Below are 18,306 nucleotides of genomic sequence, written 5' to 3'. Positions count from 1 at the left end.
TTATGTTCAAATGGCAGAAAGCTCTTTTGCAGCTAACACATTTAACTGACCTGAATCTGGCATAAAGTAGGTTTATTATGGCCCTTATATAGGCCACCTGAGGGTCATAATAACCAAAGACTAAAAGGACATTGTTATAAACAAGGCTGTTAGTAAGATTTCTAAAACCATACGGTACAATATGGAATAGCAAGTATAAAAAGTTTATGTGTATTGTATGTTTTGATCAAATTCCAGCACTCTGCTAAATGTTGAGCTTAAGAAGGCGTTTCCTATTAATGTATTTAGGAAATACTTGAGTATAACTGAATAAATTGATGAATGAGATAATACATACCAAAAGATACTTATATGTTCATTTGTTACATTTGAAAATAAGTACTTTAAGGTAGATTATTTCATTAAATTACTACAATGGCATAAAATGGAAAGGTCTTCATTTAACTGTTATAATCATAAGCGATTTGATACTTATAAAGCACTTATAAAGGCTTGAACACTTAAAAATACTTAAATAAAAATGGAATAAAATATTTGTATGGCTTGTTTGCAAAGATTTAGCCAAGTAGTTTGGTATTTAAAAATAGATTAAGGGGTGCCTGAGTGGATCACTTGGTTAAGTGTCTGCCTTCGGCTCAGGTCATGATCCTGGGGTCCTTGGATTGAGTCCCACATCAGGTTCCCTGCTCTGCGTGGAGCTTGCTTCTCCCTCTCTGATTGCCCCTCCCCCTGCTTATATTGTCTGGCTAATAAATAAAATCTTTAAAATAAAAAATAAAATCAGAAACTTTATAAGCCAAAAATTTTTTAAATGTTAGGCATATCCCTGAACATCTGGAAATAGCCCAGTCTATTAAATTAAATTATAAATATCATATTCATAAATCACTTAAAATTATTATTTATGATGATAGTTAACTTTTCTAAAGATAACTGGTTAAGTCTGCCCTTAAATGACCTTAAGTAAATAGCAGAAGCATAAAATGTAAATTGTGTTGGCATTCCAAGTATACCATTTTCTTCTTGATTAATTATACTTAATTCATGGAAATTTGAAAGTTTACTAACTTTTTTCTAGGCGAATCTCATCTTTTATTGGTTGGGGATCCTGGCACAGGGAAATCTCAATTCCTCAAGTATGCAGCAAAGATTACACCACGCTCTGTGCTCACCACAGGAATTGGATCTACTAGTGCAGGTATTTTACATGACAATTTCAGTTAATTTGACTTTATAACAGACAGTAACACAATGTTTTTCTGATGAAAAAGTACCTAACATAGGATAAATTTCAAGCTAATTTTTGAGTTACTGCCAAAAATCAAAGAAAATATATAGCACCTACTTCTGTAGCTCTAAGAAAATGTTTTAAAAGCTCCACTTTCACTTAATTTTCCTAAAACTTATCCCATATATTTTTTTGCATCTTAGTTTTGAAAGATCCTATTTAATGAAGAAAAAGCATGCACCATCTTGCATTTTATGAAGACCTAGTAAACAAAACATTGAGATAAATGGGGGGAAAAAATCTCCCTTTATCAAAGTAGATCGATGGCATAGAGCTTGAGGCATTTTTGTGCTTGTAGATCTCACGGGCAACAGTAGCTCCTACTGAAAATTCAGTAGAAAATTTGTCTTAATACGTGGAAAGCACACTTTCACTGCATTGTGGAGCTTCATTCATATATTGCAATGATTCTTCAAGTACACTTAAAAGCCTCTGCAGATCAAATGTCAGGATGTGATTATAAAGTAACTTTAGGAAAATTATTAGAAAGCCTGTCTTGATGCGATTTTGTATTTTACACTGTTGTGATTGGGGAAATATTTCTCCTGTACTTCTGTCTGTAATGGGCCTTTGGTTTCACAGATTTTACAAATGTTCTTTGCTACTTATTAAGGGAAGCCTGTGCTGAAATTTCTTATGAGAAACTTATACTATAAAACTTCTCATAAAGCAGCAAATGCTGCATTAATGGTCCTACATGAGGAAAGCCCCATTCTAAGGGGTTCTTAGATTTTGAAATATAACTGAATAGTACATTAAGCATTGATGAGAAGGGATTTGTGAATGGAGAGGCAACTCAAGGTTCAGCATACTGGAAGGGTAGTAAGCAAGAATATATAAAGAACACTTTATGTGCATTTAAAAATTCTTATGACCCAGGGTTCTAGAGTTCTTTATAAAATGATGCCGGTAACAGACAAATAAAAACATTTGCCAAGTAATTATGTGGAATGTTTCGTAAGTTAACTATATGGAGGGCCAAGAAATGCATCCAAGCTATCTGGTGGGCTACCAGTAATTTCAGAACATTTGGACAGTTTTCAAGTGAATGGCTGCTGATTCACTGTCCTAGCACTTTTCTCTTTTTTTAAAGCATCAAGATCATACTCCAAAAGACAGGTACGGGGAATATAAATTTTAGAAAGAAAGAAAAGTCATTGCTAAGTCTCATCTATTCAAAAGGCCAGACTAGCCTTTCTTTAAACTGCGTATCACAGTCCCTTAGAGTCATAAATGCCAGTTCAGGGAGTCAAAACCAGCACTTTAAAAATGAAATACAATAAAAGATACCAGAATATACTGCAACAATAAAGATGCACTATATGGGTGCATTTTCATGACAACATATAAATACCTGTGTTTCAGAATCATATACTTTTTTATATGTATCAGGGATTAAAAAATTAGGGATTTCAAAAATTGCTTCCATAGATTTCCTTGGTAAAATTAGAAACCCCAAATCTTAAAACCAAACAATAAGACCACATGGAAGCCTAAGGTTATAGAAGGTTATAAGTGAACAAGTGCATGCATGCTCCTCAGATTTCTAGCTCAACTGATATCCTCATTCCCTCCAGCCTACTTGCTTCTTTCTTCTGTGGTGTAATTGGTTCATGTTTATGTTTTCATGAAAGAACTATTTACTATGATCAAAAAGGAAAAAACTGTTCCAAACATTTTAGCTATACTTCATATAGTGTCTCTAAATGAAGCTAAACGGGGGGAAAATAAAACCACTGTGCTATAGTTGGAGTTCTAAATCTTATAGAATTATAAAAATTCTGAAAGAAGACTTAAAATGTAAGTCTTAACCTTTTGTGAAAATTAGCTGTTTACAAATTGATGTAAAAACCTAACTCTTGGTATTAATACAAATCAGTCACTATAATTAGTCAGAATAAAAACTCAGCAGTAAATTGCTTTATTTGGTAATTTGGCTTTATATATGCTTTATTTCTAACAAGCCCATATCTTGTTATATTAATCACTGAGCTCTTTGTTGGAAATTTTACTTTTATTTTCATTTTAATATTTTAACATTTTCCTTAATTGCAAATAGACAAAAATGAAATTTTCTTCATATGGTTTTAACAGTTGGATGTATTTTATTTTTAAAATCTATGAACTAGTTAGTGGACAGTATTTTGATAATCTGGTATATTAAATTTCAAAGTTTAACATTTAGCAAAATTTTCCTTCACAAATTCTTTTTTAGAATGACAGGAAATATATACAACTTAAATTCCACATTCAGACAAAATGCCCTTTTCCCTTCCTCAAAATAAAAGCTTTAAAAAGTGCAGTATAAAAGTTTTAGATATAAAGGCACTGCATAACTGTATCATATGGCTAATGTCTTGCTTAGCAGCAAGAGTAATGAGAATATTCTACACTTAATTTAATGAAGCACAGGAAACTTTGAGGAAGGACCTAGCTCTCAAAGAAAAAGAACCTTTTGGCCCACTTAGTTAATGGATTCCTTTCCAAGATTACTTTTTAAAAACTTATCTGGAAAGGCTATCTAAAATATGTCAACCACAAATATGCCTAATCTTACTCTGCATGAGTGTCAAGGGATATGGAGAAGAGTACCACATGTGTGAAAATAGATATTTTTCCAAAATAGTGACTCATCTATTATGATAAAGCTAAATACACCTTCCCAAAGCCACTTTTTTTTTTTTTAAATAAACACTGTCAACAACAGATGATCTATCAAGTCAATTTTGAAGGGTTAAGTTCATTGTATTTTTATAAATCTCATGAATAGATCTAAGTCATTATAATATCCTGTTCTTAAACTTAGCGCGTTTATGTCTGCTCTTGACATGCTGAAGTCACTGGGTAGAAATGATGGATGATTCAAGGAGTATTCAGATGTCCTAAATGGTTATAAAACAAAGGACCTTACGAACAATTAACCACATTTGTTATCATCTTAGAAACTAAACTGAATGCTGTCTAACATTCCGTGTAATAGTTGCCATAAGAGGCTTCAAGGTTGCCTAGAAAATCAGGTCCTAAAGTTCGTGGTAGCATATAGTGGACTTCAAATCCCTTCTTTAAGGACATTGACAAAAAAGAATGGAAATTTGCCCCTCACATTAAACCAAACTATTTATCACAGAAAGAAACATTTTAGTTGAAGTCGGAAGTTTGTTCTTCTGAAGGCCAGTAAAATAGTGGTCCAAAGATTATTGTCCAAAAGGCTAAGACAGCTTTACAACCTGGTCTAATGGTTTATATTTTTCTTTATAAGTGCTTTAATTACATATAGCAGAGAAGAAAATAATATATATGCTTTAATCAGATTAGTTTCAGAACAAATAAAATAACACATTAGAGAAAAAAATTACTTAAAAATAGTTGTATTTATATTCCACAATTTGCTCAAATACTGGTTTTCTTATAAACTTTCTACAGGATGTTTTTAAACAAATTCTTCACATTGTGTCTTGACTATGTACTTACGGAATTTCAAATAGTTCTGTGTGTTTTTATAGCTTAATTTGTACTAAAGGGATGGCAGGTGGTCACATGCAGTCCATATGGGATTCTAACATGACATTTAGTGAGTTTTCTGATGTGGACCATCCCTTTGATGCTGAAGGTAATGCATCTGTTGAAAGAAGTGATTGTAGATTTGGATTACTGCTCTCTGCATCTTCCAGTTTTTCTGTGTTATCTTCCCAATTAATGTGGAATCTTGTAACTCTGGGATTAGATGCCAAAATGTTCCTTTGAAGCTAAAGGAAGAAGGACATATATAAACAGACAACATTAAGAAAGTTAAATATACATGAGTAGGAGCTTAATCAAATGGTTCTTTATGTCAGTACTGCTAAAGGGCTAAAATTTATACAAAGGCATAAAATTTAGTAAAGCACCTTAAACATAACTAATACACAAGGACTAGGGCTACAGCAAAAAAAAAAAAAAATACATATATATATATTTTAGACTAATGGAGAGGAAATGAAGGATCTGAAGGAATTCATCCAGATCTCTTACTAAACAACAATGTATCTAACCCTTCTATACTTCTGTTTCTTAAAAGGGAGACAATCTCTTCTTTCTTGAGGGTGGATTCTTCACAGGATGCTTTATCTAATTAGTATGCTTTTTAGGTTGATACGGTGTCTCTTCAGTAATATTTCCAAAGAAAATAAAAATTGCCCCAAATATCAACTCTCATTATAAGTGGTTTCATACCTTTTAATTATTATGGTTCATTCTCAGAAACAGTATTCTAGTTTTTCTAGTTTTTTGTTTTTTGCCATACAAGGTGCCTTATAGTTAACTAATACATTGAGTCACTGGAAGGTCCCATACCAGGATTAATATTCCAGCCTCATTATCAGAACATTCCATTCTACTCCCATGTAATTTTTTTTTTGCATGCTCAGGCAGATGGGAGTGTTATGTTCAATCTCACATAAGTCACCAGTTCCTAAACTGTCAGGTCCCAATGAAAAAAATCATAAAATAGGAAGTATTTCTGAGACTCTGTAATTCTGAAGCATAGGTTTCAGCTTCTCACTCAGAAGCTATTTTCCAAAACCAGAGATACTTAAGACCTTTGGTTTCATCTCTAATACATATGTACGGGAAATGCCATAGAAAAAGTTGTAAACTACTATCTCTTAGAGGAGGCACTTTCAACTTTCTAAACTATAAGAGACTCTGAAAGTGCCTGACCAACATTAATTACTAATGATTCATCAGGAGGTAGGGTCTGAGGTCAAGTATGGAAATGAAACAGTTAGTGTGCCCATTTGGCACAAGGACGTCAAATTTATTTTGTCTCCAAGGTATTTTCATAATATACTATGAAATGGCATCCACTTTAAAAAAGAGTATAGTAAAAGTAATGAAAAAGGAATCGTCATTACCTTAGAAAAGTCTGGTTTTACTGGTGGATTTTCCCTTAGTTCTGTCTCAGTATATTCATTATTTACATAATAGCCAACTCTGATAAATTCTTGACCTCGATAGGTGCATGTAATTAGCACAACTGTTACACCTACTGCATCTGCATCTGGAATGAGTCCTGGATTAGGTGCATCAGCCTACAATAATTTAAAAAGAAAAGAAACACATCATAAAAGGCTGTTAACTGCAAGCAAGACACATTTTGGTTACCTTCAGCACCGTCAGTTAAGGGCAAAACAACAAAAACTTGGAAATCATACTGGGAAGGCAAATGCTCATTTTTGAGATTGACTTATAGTCAGAAAATATAGTTCGAATATTTCTCCACAGTATAGCTAATTACTCTGGGCACCTGAAAACTTCACTATTTTTATAGGAAGATAAATCTAGTCCAACTGTATGGTAGTTCATGGGATTATACAATACTCAATTATAAAACTTTTTATAAAATACAGCAAACAATTAAGCCAATGGTCTAGTTGGTTCTATCATAATTTCCAATCATAATTTTTAAACCTAAATTAGTAAATATTCAATGATCTCCACACAGCCTGCTGGCAGCAAATGTTTATACTGGTTTCTCTCTTACACTCAGGACACATATTCTCACACCCTCTCCCACCCTTGCACAAATATTCTACTAGTAAATTAACATAAGACTGAAAATGGGATAGAAGTAGCTCTACAGCAGATTTTCAGAAATATTAATCATCTATTGTGAATGACTTTGATAGCCACTAAAATATAGTGTACTTTTAAACCACACATACTACGTAAATAGAACCAAGGTAAAGATTGGTTTAAGAAGATATACTTAATGATGTTTTGAATCGAGCTGCTGAATCTTGAGGAATGCAGAAGGTGAAGCAAGTGAGCTAGAGAAGGCAAACAGCATGGGCAAAGGCTAGGGTTCCATCCATGGCAGGGAGAGGCACTAAGGAGACTGGTGAGGAGGAGGCCTGGGCTAATGCGCAGTGACAGTGAGGCATGGGATTGTGACCTGAGGCAGCCATTCTGAGTGCTGAAGGGATGGAGCTCATCCCAGCAGATCAGCTGACTCTTGCCAGGACACTAAAGAACATCCCTGTGCCTGGGTGAATACTTTAGCCAGTGCTATAGCTTAGCAACACCCCCGACTGACATTCTCTATCAAGCCATTATCATTAAAGATAATAATTATTGTGTATCTACCGCATGCAGATGAGCATACAAAATGCAGATGAGCTACAAAAGGCACACAATATCTATCTAGGCTAAAACACTGACATAGGCTAAGAATTTCAGTATCCTCTCTTCCCTACCTCCCCTATCCAGCCTGTTGCAACATTTCTCATCTGAAGATTCAGTTCATGTCTTCATGTCTTATCTGGAATACTGGAATAACTTTCTAACTGGAATCTTCCAGCTCACTTGCTGTTTGTACTACTGCCAACATTAGCTAGGCAAAGAACCATTCCTATTCCTTTACCTGTTTAAAAAACTCCAGATGATTATTCCCATTTCAGAGATAAAAATCTGATCTTTAACTTCATTTATAAGGCCCTTTACAATTTGTCTTCAACCATTCACACTCCCTTTAATTCTACACCTCTTACTCTTGTTCTAGGATTAGACAGAGTTCTTTAAAATGTAGTGGTAATCTTTCATGCCTCTGTGCCTTGCACATACTGTTCTTTTGACCTGTAAGTTTCTTCCCTAACATCCTACAAAATTCATCTTTCTAAATTTGTATGAAATACATCCTTAGTGAAGCCCGTTGGCCCCATGCCCAGTGTGGAGCCCAGCACAGGGCCTGAACTCAAAACCCTGAAAGCAAGACCTGAGCTGAGATCAAGAGTCGGACACTTAACCAACCAAACCACCCAGGTGACCCCAGTAAACCCCTTTCTGATTCAGAAGGTAGAATTAATAATACTCTGTTTTTGCACTTAAAATTACTTGACACCCATCTACTAATGTATGTCCAATAACCTAAATAGATATGTTTACCCTTCAGTCTTTGCCTGGACTGAGCAGAAGTTCTATCCAGTTCATCTTTATAATCTCGTGTCTGGCATAGCTCTGGGCACTCAGTATATACTTAGTATTTTGAAATTTATTCTAACTTAATTCCTGACATGAAGTAATCTGACTAATTGGAGAGAGATTGGCAGGGGGACTAAGGGCCTGTCCTGAGAGTATACTGTTTGTCTTAAAGATCCTGTGTACCCCCTTCCCTGCAGAGGGGTCTAGTTACTTCCAGGTTACCCAAAGAGATTCTAATGTCCTGGAAATGAGTGGAGAATGGGAAAAAGAAGCAATTCAGTACTACTATGGAAACATTCCCCTCACAGTGCTTCCCATCTCCTCAGTAGACTGGTGCTAGCCATGTTTGTGTTTTAAATTTTTTTTGCTAAAGGATTCAACTTCAGCAAATTCATATTCAAGTAGAAAAACCCATAGGGGGGCGCCTGGGTGGCTCAGTGGGTTAAAGCCTCTGCCTTCAGCTCAGGTCATGATCTCAGGGTCCTGGGATCGAGCCCCGCATCGGGCTCTCTGCTCAGCGGGGAGCCTGCTTCCTCCTCTCTCTCTTTCTGCCTGCCTCTGCCTGCTTGTGATCTCTGTCAAATAAATAAATAAAATGTTTAAAAAAAAAAAAAAAGAAAAACCCATAGGCCTCTCAGATCACTTAGGATAAAGTGATAGGTACAGATTTTTAACTTCAACCAGCACTACTAGGCAAATGTCTGGACATCTTCCTGCTAGGCTTTGGCACACTCAGGTGAAAGGTATGTTTATTCATGGCAGACCAGGAGAATACTGTGACAGTCTGTTTAAAGTACAAGACAAAAACAGTATTTTAGTCTCTTTTCGCTGATCATGGTGAATTCTGTAAATGTACAGGCTGACCATCTGATTTAAATCGCATGCTTCTTTCTCTGTCCTTTTTGGCAACATGAACACTGATACCAATGTAAAACTACTGGAAAATCACTGGAGGGAAATATTTTTGAATAAGTTATTCACTCTAAGCCAAAAGCTTAAGAGTGTTCTTAACAACATAAACACAGAGAAAAGTCATTTAAGGGTTTGTTTCAAAGCCAAGGGATTTATTTGCAGGTTTTATGGTAGCATAAAAAGGGGTATCACTACCTGTCAATCCAAGTTTCTTACCACATCATGAATTATCATCAGTGATGTATAGGTTTTCCAAGCTTGTGGGTTAAAGCAAATACTGCTGCTTTTATGTAACAATTTCAAGAACTTAAGAGAATAAAAATTTAGTTCTAATAATAGGAGTAGGGCATTATTTGTCAGTGATAGCACTTAACTACTTTATTCCTCATTTAATCCTCCTAATATTCTAATGAGGTTAGGTATTATCCTCATTTTATAGACGGCTATAGAGTGACTAACTGAGGCTAGGGAGCCTGTCTAAAGGCGCACGTGTTTAATAAGCAACGGAGCCAGGATCTGAAGAAGGTCTGTAATTGCATTGGTTCCCTCTGCACATTCTCTAGTACCCACATCTTTCACCAAGGTTATGCACTCACCCAACTCGGCTTAACAGCACTTTTAATCAGTAGATTTGAACTAATATATCTGAGCTTTATTTAACCATTTGTTTAAACATAGTAAATTATTTGTTGGCTTTTAATAAAAGGCACTAAGGCTAGGAGACCGAGATACCATATGTTTATAATTCTTGGCCCATATCTGATGGGATTAGCTGACCAACAGTAGTAACTTAAATTGGTCCCTTCTATGAAATGAAAAAAAAAAAAAAAAAAAAAAAAGAGAGGGGGGAGGTCAGGAATAGGAAGAGTTAATTTTCTTTCTGGATGGTCTTTTCAGTGGGTTCTACTTAACTGATGGGGACTCTTGTAGAAATACTTGCAACAAAGTGAAGTGGTTTTTTATTTTGTTTTCAACCTATGGCTACTCTTTGGGCTACTTACAAATATCTCCTAATAAGCATGGATAATCGGAAGTGACTGAATAGCTTTATACAACAATTTAACATGGATTAAAAGAAGTAACACTTTGAATACAGAAGACAGTGTCCAAAGCCTTGGCACAGACCCAAATACTGTCAGTGATACCTGAGAACATAATTTGTATTAGAATTTCCCCTAACAAATAATAAACAGAGCAGTAGATTTGTAACAGTAATCCTCTATACTATGTATAGATTAGATGCTTTAGTAAACCACTGAGCCTTAATTCCAATGATTCAAGTTTATGCAGTAGCTCTCTATCTACTTATTAACCTAGTTCAATTACTGATTATGCTGAAAGAAAGTTGTTTTTCTTGTGATCATTACTCCTAATTGGCTGAAACCATAAACTGAAGATGCATATTACTATACTAACTATGCCAGTTGTAGTATGACTTGGATCCCTATACTGGGCTGCTGGCCAGCCCCCCTGAAAGTCTGATACTTATAGGACTATTCAGAGGCAGAGCCCCAAATTAAACACCGCAAGTGCCGGACACTGGGAGCTTTACTGAGTTCTGTGCACACTCTGGAGTAGACAGCACGCCAACCTCTCACAGCAGAACAGAAGCAGGTAAAAAGTGAATACAGCAGAAGCAGAGTGATTTAACCGACAAGGAAATGGATAAGGACCATGAGATTAAAGTTTAGAAATGTATTTGGCATATATATTTACCAAGAATAGTCTTACCTGAAATACAAACATATGCCTTCCTGCGGGAACAGGGCCCACTAAAACAGAGTCTAAAACTTGGTCGTATTCTTCACTTTCTGCAGAGCCCACATAGATAATTTTCCATTCCAAGTCTAGGGTTAAAAACCAAAACGTTATTTCATATTCAGTAATTACATTATAAGATGGCATCAAAGACCCTTTTAATGTTCACTTAAGCCATTTACTGGCTGCTAAAATTGGCTTCTCATGGCAGAAAATCCAGGAAGGCACTGAATTGCTCCTTATGAAATTCTTCTATTTCTTACCAGAAACTTGCTCAAAATGTTCTTTTGTGATACACTAGTCCCTGGGCAGGGCTCCTAGCAAACAAAACAACATGGCCCAAAACTGGGAAATGCTACAGCCTTCTGTTGAGGACTCCTAAAGCACACTGGCAGAGTACGTGTTGTGAGACTTCTTCAGTAAAGAACACCAGTAACATTAATCCAGCATTTCCCAAGTTTGTTTGGCTATGGAACACCCCCCCACACACACACACTTTTTACCTATGTCATCTTTTAACAAGCTAGTAATACTAAGCACGTTTTGGAAGGGCTGCCCCATATTATGTTGCACAGATCCAGATTATTAAATAGCTCCAAAGCGGGGAAATCATTATTAGCCAACTTCCCTTGTGGCTCAGAAATAAGGGGCTTCAGCTCATCAACTGTGAAAGGGGCCACAGTTGGGTTTTTTCCCTACTGCACCGCTTTATATCGTAGGTGAGGAAACCAGGGATCCTTATAACCACTTGATAAGGAGTACGGATAGTAGGAACAGACGCGGAGAAGAGGAAGGTACACTAAAGTGCAACCCAAGACATTTTATGCCATTGTTCTATGTAATTCAGTTTTCATTGAGCACCTTTTATAGAGTGCTCTGCTACAAGAACCCAGAGATGAGTAAAGCAACTGTTCGTTCAAAGGAGCCGCCGCCTCTTTAGAAGGGGGAGGAAGACCATTGCAAATACAGATCACCTCTGAGACCTTCTGGTCCTCCTAAGGTGTTTAGCATTGTGCAGCCTGCCTCTTGGATTCACTACACCAAGGCCATGGCAGCACTCCCAGAGGGGTGTTTCTAGGTCACACACTGAGAATCTACTTAGTGCTGCTGTGGTATTGCCATTTTTGTGTGACTGTGTATGTATTTTTGTTCCCTAAAGAGAGAAGAGAAATAGTAATAGATACTACTTATTCATATTGTATGATAAACTGCAGTTTACTAAAGCTCCTTTAGGTCTATTCTCTTACTAAGAAAGCAGTCATTTTCTGAGGACCTATGAGGTACTTCATGGCTCTGTCCTAGCCCATTTATATTTCCATCTTCTAGCACATTTCCAGATGCAAGTTCCCTGCATCTGACATCTCACAAGATCATTTATTTGCTGATGAAGATTAAAAGATGAAGAAGCAATATGGGTATTTAGTTAGAAGGAATAGCAAATATTTAGAAGTAGGTGCATGCTTAGCTTGCTCAAGAAAAAGCAAGGAGTAGGAGCGCATGGGTGGCTCAGTGGGTTGAGCCTCTGCCTTTGGCTCAGGTCATGATCGTGGGGTCCTGGGATCACCCCACATTGGGCTCTCTGCTCAGCAGGAAGCCTGCTTCCCCTCTCCCTCTGCCTGCCTCCTCTCTGCCTGTTTGTGATTTCTCTGTCAAAGAAATAAAATCTTAAAAAAAAGAAAAAGCAAGGAGATCAGGGTTGGTGCAAACTGAATAAAGGGGAAAATAACTGACCATCAGATTGGGTGTGAGGGGCATGGCCAGATTATGCAAAGTTTTAAAGGCCGCCATTGAAGACTTCTTTTATAAGTAGCATGGGAAGCCACTGGGAGGGTTCTGATTGGAAAGATAACATGATCCAGCTTTCATTTTAGAAGGATCATTGTGGATCCTGCGTTCAGCATGGACTGTAAGACAATGAGGGAAGAAACAGGTGGATATTTTTAACAACTGAGGCCAAGAACTGATGGTAGCTTGGACCACATGTAGCCATGGGGATGAGAAGCAGTCATGCTCTGGATAAATCTTGAAGATAAAGGCAGGAAAAGTCAGTCACCTTTTTTGCAAGGAATAGGGATTAAAAACAACCAGGAATTAGTTTTGGACATGTTAAGTTTGAGATATCTACTAGATAGGTATCAATGATGTAGGAAATGCAGAAGCTAAGTGGACAAACTTACAACAGGAGTGGAAAACCTACTAAATTTGCCAATTGAGGGTAAGTCTGGTAATTGTCACCTGCAGTTTTTGTATTTTGTTCATTTCATAGTATTTATTTGTATGAATACACATAGTCCTCTTGGCTTTGTAATTAGTATAAGGCATTTGTGGTCTGGTATAGGAACACAGTCAAGAATTATATACTTATAAAATACCTACTCTGTGCTGGGCATTGGTCTTGTCAATTTCACCGTTATTTAAATCTCACCAGCTTTATCATATAGATTTAATTATACTATTGTGCAAACAAGGAAGCTGAGTCCCCAAGAAGCTAAGTAATTTACCCAAATTCACCAAACCAAAGAATCAGAACCCAAGTTGTTTCTGCAACTTCAAAGCCTGGGCTCCTTCCAAAACCAAAACTAGGAAATAATTCTTCTGTTTCTGGCTCTCAAATGAATAGTGGGATAAAGGAACTTAACTGTGTGTGGGGGGTTGGGGAGGGAGATGGGTGCAGACAGAGGCCATGGAAAGATAATCTACCTTAAGGAGCACAGGCTGTAACTCAGTGAACACCTGTACCTTAATTTTTATGCTAATGAGATCCTTGCTGTAGCTGACTTTAAAATGATCAATAATTTATTTATAAATTAGCATCAGTTGTTTTATTCTTTTTTTTTTTTTAACTCTCCTTTCATCCCCCTGTCCCCTGTATACAAAGGAAGAGAAGGGATAGAATCAAATACACAGGTTATCTGTTGGGGTTTATTCATTTATTTAAAAAGTTAACTAATTGTTTCACTTAATCATGGTAACCCCAACTGCAAGTATTTGCAATTATGGTTGGAAGTGAGGGAAGTCACCAAGGGAATTTTAAACTAATTACCGTACTTGGTAAGGTATGTGGTGAGAGTGTAAAGTATGTAATCTTTGGGAATTAGAACAAGCCTGAAGTTTAAAAAGATGAAACACCACGTTCAATTCTGGTACATTGTAAGGGTTTAGCTGACAGTAGCTTAGAATTATTGATCTTGATCAACTTAATGGCTCCATTTTGTTAGAGAAACCAAGAATTAACAGTTTCCAGAGGGCCTAAGATTAGCATGAAGGTCAATCAAAACTTTTACAAGTTTGGCGACATCAGATCAAACACATCCTGGGTCTTCCATCAAGTTTAAGCATGTAAAATGGTGGCCAACCTCTGGCTTGGAATTTAAGACAAAATTATGAAGTGAAAATTTCTCTTCAGAATATTCTGTAGTTTCCTTTTAAGTATAGTTTTTTTTTTTTTTAAAGAACTGCAATATAAAAGTATGGAACTTATAAGCTTTTATTAAATAAACTAATTTCCTTAATCCACATAGCCTCTAGGTGGAGTACACAAGCATGGCACCTTTTTGAAAGATTCCTTTGCAGCTTCAGTATGACTCAGCTTAAACTCTTTTGAAAAATGCTAAATAACCAGTATAGGTGCCCTAGAAAGAGGTATAAAAGTGGAAGTAAGTGTATTGTTGATACTAGTATCATAAAAACTCTGACATGATTCAGCTAAGTTCTGAATAGATGCCAGTTAAAAATGGGAACAATTCTAAATGAATGGTGGGTTTCAACCATGCAATGTCAAAGCCCTGTAACATCCTAAGTCATCTATCATCCTTGTCCAAAACTGGCTCTCAAAAAATGCAAGGCCTCATTTGAGAAATACCTATAATTTGAAGAACGTGTAAAGTTTAAATCATATAGTATGTTGGAATGGGTTGGAATGGACTGATCAGTGGTTTCTCTTGCATTTGCCCATTTTTATATATAATTGGCAATAAAAAGGAAAACTTACTGTTGGGTATGAAAAATTGACCTGGTAGCTGAAATGATTATAGTAGTACTCTGGGAAAGTAATCAAATGGTTTCAGAGTAATAAGAAAAATCCCCTTTAATTTTATTATCAGTGGCCTAATAGAAATTAGTTTAATAAATGAACTGTCTTTTAAAATATGGCATACACATAAGACACATATATGCATATATGTCTTATGTATGCATTAATACTTCTTGGAAGAGCACAGATTAAAGTGTTAATTACAGGTGATGGTGGAAAGCATCTGAGTACAGAGGACTGTTACTTTATAAATGTATGTACAACTTTTTAAAAGTTTATTTCAATAAGCAGGTCTTGCTTTTATATTCTGAAAACTTTGACACCCTACATAAAATATATTTTGCAGAGATTAAAAACGAATTTTTAAGTGAAATACTTTATATACCATGATAAGCGTAATTTTAAATGCATTTTTGTTAAACATACTTATAACTTCAAATAAGCATGTCCGCTATTTAACTGTAAAATGATCACTGATGAAGTGGAATTTTTTTCTTCTCAAATTTAAAAGGAAAGCACTGGATTAATAAAATCTAAGGGCAAAGATAAAAACCGTGGCAAGTTTTAGCTTTCTAAATATTTACTACTGCACTTTAAAAAAATATCTTTGGAGTCCTTAAAACGAACCTAGAAAAAATTGTAAAAATATTTGCATTGCTATCAGGACTTTACCTGTTATTTCCTAGCCCACTTTTGTGTTTTATGCTCAGGGTGTTTGGATGTGGAGTTATTTTAATTAGATTTCAACACGTTCTTGAAGAAAAGTCTCTCAGACTACTGAGAAGCCAGTGATTAAGTCCTGGAAATTATTTCAGTGTTTTACTTATTTCTGCTCTTGGGTTAAATGTAACTTTCTAGCTTAGTAGTATTTTTCTTCCTGAGAGGGAGGAGAGGTGGTTTCCGTCATTACGAACAGGAGTCCGCGCCGGTCTGGGCGAGCCTGAGCGCCAGCATCCCCGGGCGCCCCGAGCATCCCGGGCGCCGGCCGGGGAGTGCCGCGGGGGAGCACCCGCCGTCCCCGGGGAGCGCCGGCGCCCGGCCCGCGGCTCCGAGGGGCCGAGCCTGCGCCCGCCTCCCCCGTTGGTTGGTCCAGGAAGCCAGAAATCAGCGTGAGGGCAGCCTCGCTTTCCTCCCCGGAGCGGCCAGGCACGGCCACCCCAGAGAGTGGGGCAACTCCGGCGTAAGCTCTAAAAATGGATTTGCCTGTCCCTCGGGGGCAGGAAGGTGGGCAGGCGGGGCGCCGTGTTCGTCACCCGCGGCGCGGAGAGGAGGCGTCGTGACGCCGGGGTCGGTGGCCCAATTCTCTACTCTTGGTAAGATGGCTCCGCTGCTAACTCGCCGGCGCGACCACACATGCCTCTCCCTTCCCAGCCTCCGTGCCGGGGCCGCGGAGGCCGTTCGCGGCGCGGGGCCAGTCCGGCGCGACCCCCGGCCGGCGCCGCGGGCGCGAGTGCGGGTCTCGCGAACCGCCCGCCCGCCAGACAAAGCTGACAACATGGCTACCTCCGCTTGAACAAGTTCCTCGCAAGTTGAGCCACGGCAGGCGCCCCGGCTGCGGCCGAACGCCGCGCGCGCCTCGGCGGCCGTCGTCCATCAACTTCAAGTTTCCCTCCGCAGAGCCGAGCCCGCCGCCCGTCCGGCGCCGAGCACCGGCCGCCCGCGCGAGGCCGGGCCCGGGAAACTTTCAACGTCTGCAGCCCGCAACTGACAGCCCGGCGGCGGGCGGGCGCCCGACTCACCTTCAGACAGGTCCTCGATGCACTCGAAGGTGATCTCGAACTGGAACGGGTTGTAGAAAGGAGAAGGGTTATCCAGCACCACTACATTGTTCACCTGAACCTTTGCCATATTTTGAAAAAAGCACAAACAATGGGAACGGGGGCTTGTTGCGGCACAATAAAGTCCAGCGCGCGGCCGCTCGGGAGAGCGCAGACCCCCGCCCCGGCGCCTGCCCGACGTCGTGCAGCGGCGACTTGAGAAACTTTTTTTTCCTCTTTTTATTTACACGGGAGCACTCCACAGTGTTTTGCAGCTTTCCTATTTCACTAAACTACAGCCCATTCTGCTCTGATAACTAGCAGCGTTGCCCGCGATTGGCTGCACCCGAGCTCTGACCCTCCTCCTCCAGCGAGGGCCTCGGCGGCGAGCAAGATGGGCTCCCGCTCCCGGAATGGACTCGGAAACTTTAACTGCGGCTCCACCTGCTGGTGTGGATTAGGACAAAGGCGGAGAACAAAGTGAGTGGAATACGGGCTGGGAGGCCCGCGCGGAGGCCGCCGGCGGCGGCGGCGGGGGGGAGGGGCGGCGCAGGCCCCGCCCCCGGCCCGGCGGCTCCCGCGCCTCACGTCGGGCGTGGCCGCGGCGGGGCGGGGCGGGGGTCGGAGGAGGCGTGGCTGCGGCGGGGAGGCGTGCTCGCGGCCGGCGAGGCAGCGGGACGGCGGGATTGTGGGCGACGCCCGCCCCTCGGGTTTTGGCTTCGTGTGGTTTCTGCTTGGGGTGTGTTTTTTCTCTTCTTTTTTTTTTTCCTTTTAACGCTCTTTTTACATCAGTCCAACGGCTATGCCGTCTCCCTACTCAATTTAGCAGCCGTGATTCGGTTGACTACACGGGGTTAGGTTCAGCTGTCTCCGTACAGGGTAACATTTGGGGTAAAGGGAAGGGTTGGTTGCAGTGGAAATAAATTGTGTTTTATAGACCTCATGCCAGCTCGAAAGGAGCAAAGCCATTTTGGAAACCTAATTCTTGGTCAATATCTGCGTTTGGGCACTACAGTGCCTTAAGTTAAATAGACACAAAATGAAGGGTGAAGAGAGGCTTTTCCACGCACACTTTGCTTGGAAGATCTGAATAGGTAATATTTGGGCACCACCTGGGTCTCCCGTTTTAATCTCGGAAGCCCTAGAATAAGAAAAAGATTGCTAGAGATGTGATCAGTTACACCCCAGGTTTCTGTCGTTTGCTGAGCGTAACAGGAGCATAAAAAGAGAAAATGGAAGTGTCAGGAAACCAAAGGGCAAAAAATACGATAAGAAAGGGAAAGGAAGAATAAAGACACAGCAGCATACCAGGATATGTGATTTTCAAAAAATTTACGACCTAAACCGTTAGTAACAATTTTTGGCACCACAAACAAGTTTTGAGGAGTCTGCTTGATTCATTGGCATTCATGTGGATTCATTTAGGCTCTTTGACTACCATTGTGGGGAAAGGGAGACGTTTTAACACATTTGTGGGGCTGTTGAACAATTTGTTTACCTAGTAAGAGAGTCATAAAGATTTCTTTTAATACATGCTGTTCATAAACCATTATTTTTTTTCTTCATTGTTTTCGGTGAAACCAATGACCTTGGCTAATTAA

At 39.1% G+C, this 18,306-nt stretch overlaps 2 protein-coding genes across 7 annotated transcripts in view; one reads left to right on the top strand and one right to left on the bottom strand.

Annotated features, from left to right (window-relative positions):
• The window catches only part of MCM9 (minichromosome maintenance 9 homologous recombination repair factor), a 93,877-nt gene that overhangs the window by 20,711 nt on the left and 54,860 nt on the right, over positions 1 to 18,306 (top strand). For 5 of the 6 annotated variants that reach the window (XM_059400621.1, XM_059400620.1, XM_059400622.1 and 2 more), the window contains one exon: positions 1,079 to 1,198. In XM_059400621.1, coding sequence (XP_059256604.1) covers positions 1,079 to 1,198 — 120 coding nt within the window. Of the gene's footprint in view, positions 1 to 1,078; positions 1,199 to 1,431; positions 4,480 to 18,306 lie in introns of those variants that run through there. The other variant, XM_059400624.1, reaches the window with a different exon arrangement.
• On the bottom strand, positions 4,578 to 17,097 carry ASF1A (anti-silencing function 1A histone chaperone). The gene is made up of 4 exons (XM_059400626.1): positions 16,688 to 17,097; positions 10,889 to 11,004; positions 6,181 to 6,357; positions 4,578 to 5,034 (listed from the first exon to the last, which is right to left on the bottom strand). Exons 1-4 carry the CDS (start codon positions 16,794 to 16,796, stop codon positions 4,822 to 4,824), a joined length of 615 nt encoding a protein of 204 aa, XP_059256609.1. The 5' UTR covers positions 16,797 to 17,097; the 3' UTR covers positions 4,578 to 4,821.

The sequence above is a fragment of the Mustela nigripes genome, chromosome 5, assembly GCF_022355385.1.
Source record: "Mustela nigripes isolate SB6536 chromosome 5, MUSNIG.SB6536, whole genome shotgun sequence".
Taxonomy (NCBI): Eukaryota; Metazoa; Chordata; class Mammalia; order Carnivora; family Mustelidae; genus Mustela; species Mustela nigripes.
Note: the sequence above shows the minus strand (reverse complement) of the source record. Positions and strands in the feature narration are given on the sequence as shown.